General features: G+C 46.1%; 1 protein-coding gene across 1 annotated transcript; it reads right to left on the bottom strand.

The window, feature by feature from the left end:
- Nucleotides 1-339: 339 nt before the first annotated feature.
- On the bottom strand, nucleotides 340-2,583 carry PEX11A (peroxisomal biogenesis factor 11 alpha; the record flags this gene model as incomplete). The annotated part of the gene is made up of 2 exons (XM_009573078.1): nucleotides 340-905; nucleotides 2,468-2,583. Coding segments are annotated over 2 exons (682 nt in total), but the record flags the coding sequence as incomplete, so codon positions are not given.
- Between the last annotated feature and the right edge of the window lie 236 nt (nucleotides 2,584-2,819).

Below are 2,819 nucleotides of genomic sequence, written 5' to 3'. Positions count from 1 at the left end.
TATTACAGTTGTCTATGCAGCTATTTCACAACCCTGTATTAAAATATAGGAACATCAGTATTTTCTTATCTAGCAGCCATGTTCCAAGTCCTGTTTCTGTTTGTGAAATACTACTCTGCCTTCTCGCATCTCCACTCCGTCAGGGAGTGTGTCATGGCACCAAACTCATCTGCAAAGACACAGAGAAAGAAAAAGGGTAGAATTCACTTATTCAGAGGACAAAATTAATCTTGAGATTACTGTGAGACATGCTCATTTTGAAAGTGCCATATGGAGGATAAAAACCTATCAGAGGATCAAAGCTGTTGGCTCGCTGCATACTATGCAGATCCTTTTATGTCACTGTTTCAGCTTCAGATGTGGGCTTGCTAATGTGAGGATCCCCACCAGGGAGGAGAGGATGCCACAGAAACCAATCACTCCTGGGTTGGTCTTGTAGATCCCTAGCGTATCCAAAGGACCTGAGAGATCACAGAGATTCTTCACCAAGTCCAGCAGCAAAGGAGGATGTCTTTTCAGTATTTGAAACAGCAGGAGGAGAAAACCGTGCAAACCATCACATTTCACACCGTTTAGTTCCTGACTATGTTTGTGCCAGAAGGAATTCTCCTTTGTCTTTTCTTCCTGTACAGCTTGTTCCAGCCTCCAGGAGATCTCATACCAGTCCCTGGCTAGATTCATCAGGAGTGAAAAGTAGTAACACTTGGTGGCCCAATTCCGCCACTTCGGCTTATCGACGTCAGGTTGGAGCCCAACGCTCTTCAACCACAGGACCGCATCGCAGACGAAGTACAGGGCACGGGTCAGGTTGGAGGCTGTAAGGCAGAAGCGAGGAACCACATCTGGCAGCTGTGTCGTTCTCCTGGCTGCTACCAAGGCGTGTACCATGTTGCCCAGTCTGAACACTGCAAGAAACCCCACAAAGATTAGCGTGGCCTGGCCTTTACCGCAGAGACGCAGCCCTACGCAGGACAACTCGTCATGTCATTGTCCACATGTACTTTTAAAAAACTTGGTGGGTTTTGGGCATTTGTACATTTAAGCATTTTCTCCTGAGATGCTAGTATTAGCGAGGAAAGGGGTGTAAACGTCTCAGTTCTGTCCTGCACCAGCCCAGGACCTACACACAAATTTTGCCAATAGCCAGGACTTGCAGCCTTCTGCCGCTCTGTTCTCAGCGCCCGGGTGCCCTCAGGACCAATATCACCCATGGTTCTGAATGAGTCAGTGTCAGCAAAAAAGCGACACAAACAGAGAGAGCCTCCAATTTCAGCTGTACGTTGCACTGGATTTCACCTATCTCTGTGGACGGGAGATGTTACTGCACTAACCCCGTTGCAACCATGAGCTGCATCTTTCCTAAGCTTCTGTGAAAACTGGTGATTCACGTGCCGAGCACACTGAGACCCAAGTCCCTCCTCAGCCATGAATTTGTCAGAGGTACATGCGAACAGGAACACTATATTCCATTTCAAGTTATAATATATGGCAAGCCTGATTTCATCCGCTGCACAGTTTAGGTTTCACCCATGAATATTAATACAGTCTTATGCATAATACTTTTCATAACCTGCTGCAATGTCACAGTGACAGATGTTGGCAGCACCCGAGCTTAGTGGAACTGCAAGAGTCCTGAATTTAGGCCTGACGTCTATTAGAGATTTGTTTAGCAGAAGCAAGAGAATTACGGCTATGCTGATAAATCAGCTGGCCTCTCTGCTAGAAATTACCATACTCTCGAGCTAACTGGAATAATAAAAAAAATCCATGGTAACACATTAAATTAGAATATTTGCCTCGTATATTGGAGTTGTTCCAGGATTGAGCAATTGATAAGTAGGTGTAAGATCAACCTGAAATCAAGCAATACAACCACAGCAACAGTGTAACCATAATGGATGCAACTGTGACACAGAATGAAGTGATGCAAACGGTTAGACTATGAGAAAAATATGGAAGAGTATATGATTTAGTAGAGTATAAATGCTAAAGAAAATTAATATGTGAAGTAGGATATAAAAAAGCCATATTGAAAGATGGCCCTTCAGAGGTGATTTTATTGGGATGATGATCTTTAATGTTAGGCCGTCTCAACCCATTAGCTGGAAGGACTAATGAGAGCGCAGTAAGCCAGCCTTGCAATGTAACTCAATGGTCTGCCCTTGAACTAAGATGACAACTTGATCTCTGCAGCAACAGCTGACTGTTAACTTATTTCTCTAGTTCTCCCAGCGATAATTCAGATTGCATGATCGGAGAGGAGGCTGAGGAATTAAAAAATGTATATTCGGCCCTATCTAGCCTGGCAAGCCAAGGCAGGGATAAGGTCTATTGACAATTTTGTGAATATACTAAAAGAGGTTTTGTGGCTCAAGGTAAGTTAAGTACAGAAACGCAAGGCCAGGAGCTGTTTTGCTGGAAGGAGCAAGTGAAGAAGGACTTATCCCTCTAGACACCAGGTACTTACTTTTCCGGCCAGAGCTCATGCTAGATTCCAACTGCTTGAGTTTCATTACCAGCTTCTCTTTATCAGCCTTATGCTCTATTAAATAGCTAAGCAACATGCATGTGTACTGAGTGGCTCTGGAATGGAAAAAACGAGGAGAATGGTACACAGGTGAAACACGGACACTCCACAGGAATGGCGGCAGCGGGGCAGCGCTTATTTCCGAGCCTAAGGCCGCCCCTCTCGCACCCTCGCAGAGTTATATCCAGGGGAAAGGGCAGAAGCGCAGGAGGGGCGGCTGAGGACAGGCAAGGCGGCGAGCGGCGAGGGACCGGCACGGCAGGAGAGGGGCTGCTGCCGCCCGGGGCCCGCT

This window comes from Fulmarus glacialis, unplaced genomic scaffold (assembly GCF_000690835.1).
Source record: "Fulmarus glacialis isolate BGI_N327 unplaced genomic scaffold, ASM69083v1 scaffold30172, whole genome shotgun sequence".
NCBI lineage: Eukaryota > Metazoa > Chordata > Aves > Procellariiformes > Procellariidae > Fulmarus > Fulmarus glacialis.
This window is presented reverse-complemented; position numbering and strand designations above follow the sequence as displayed.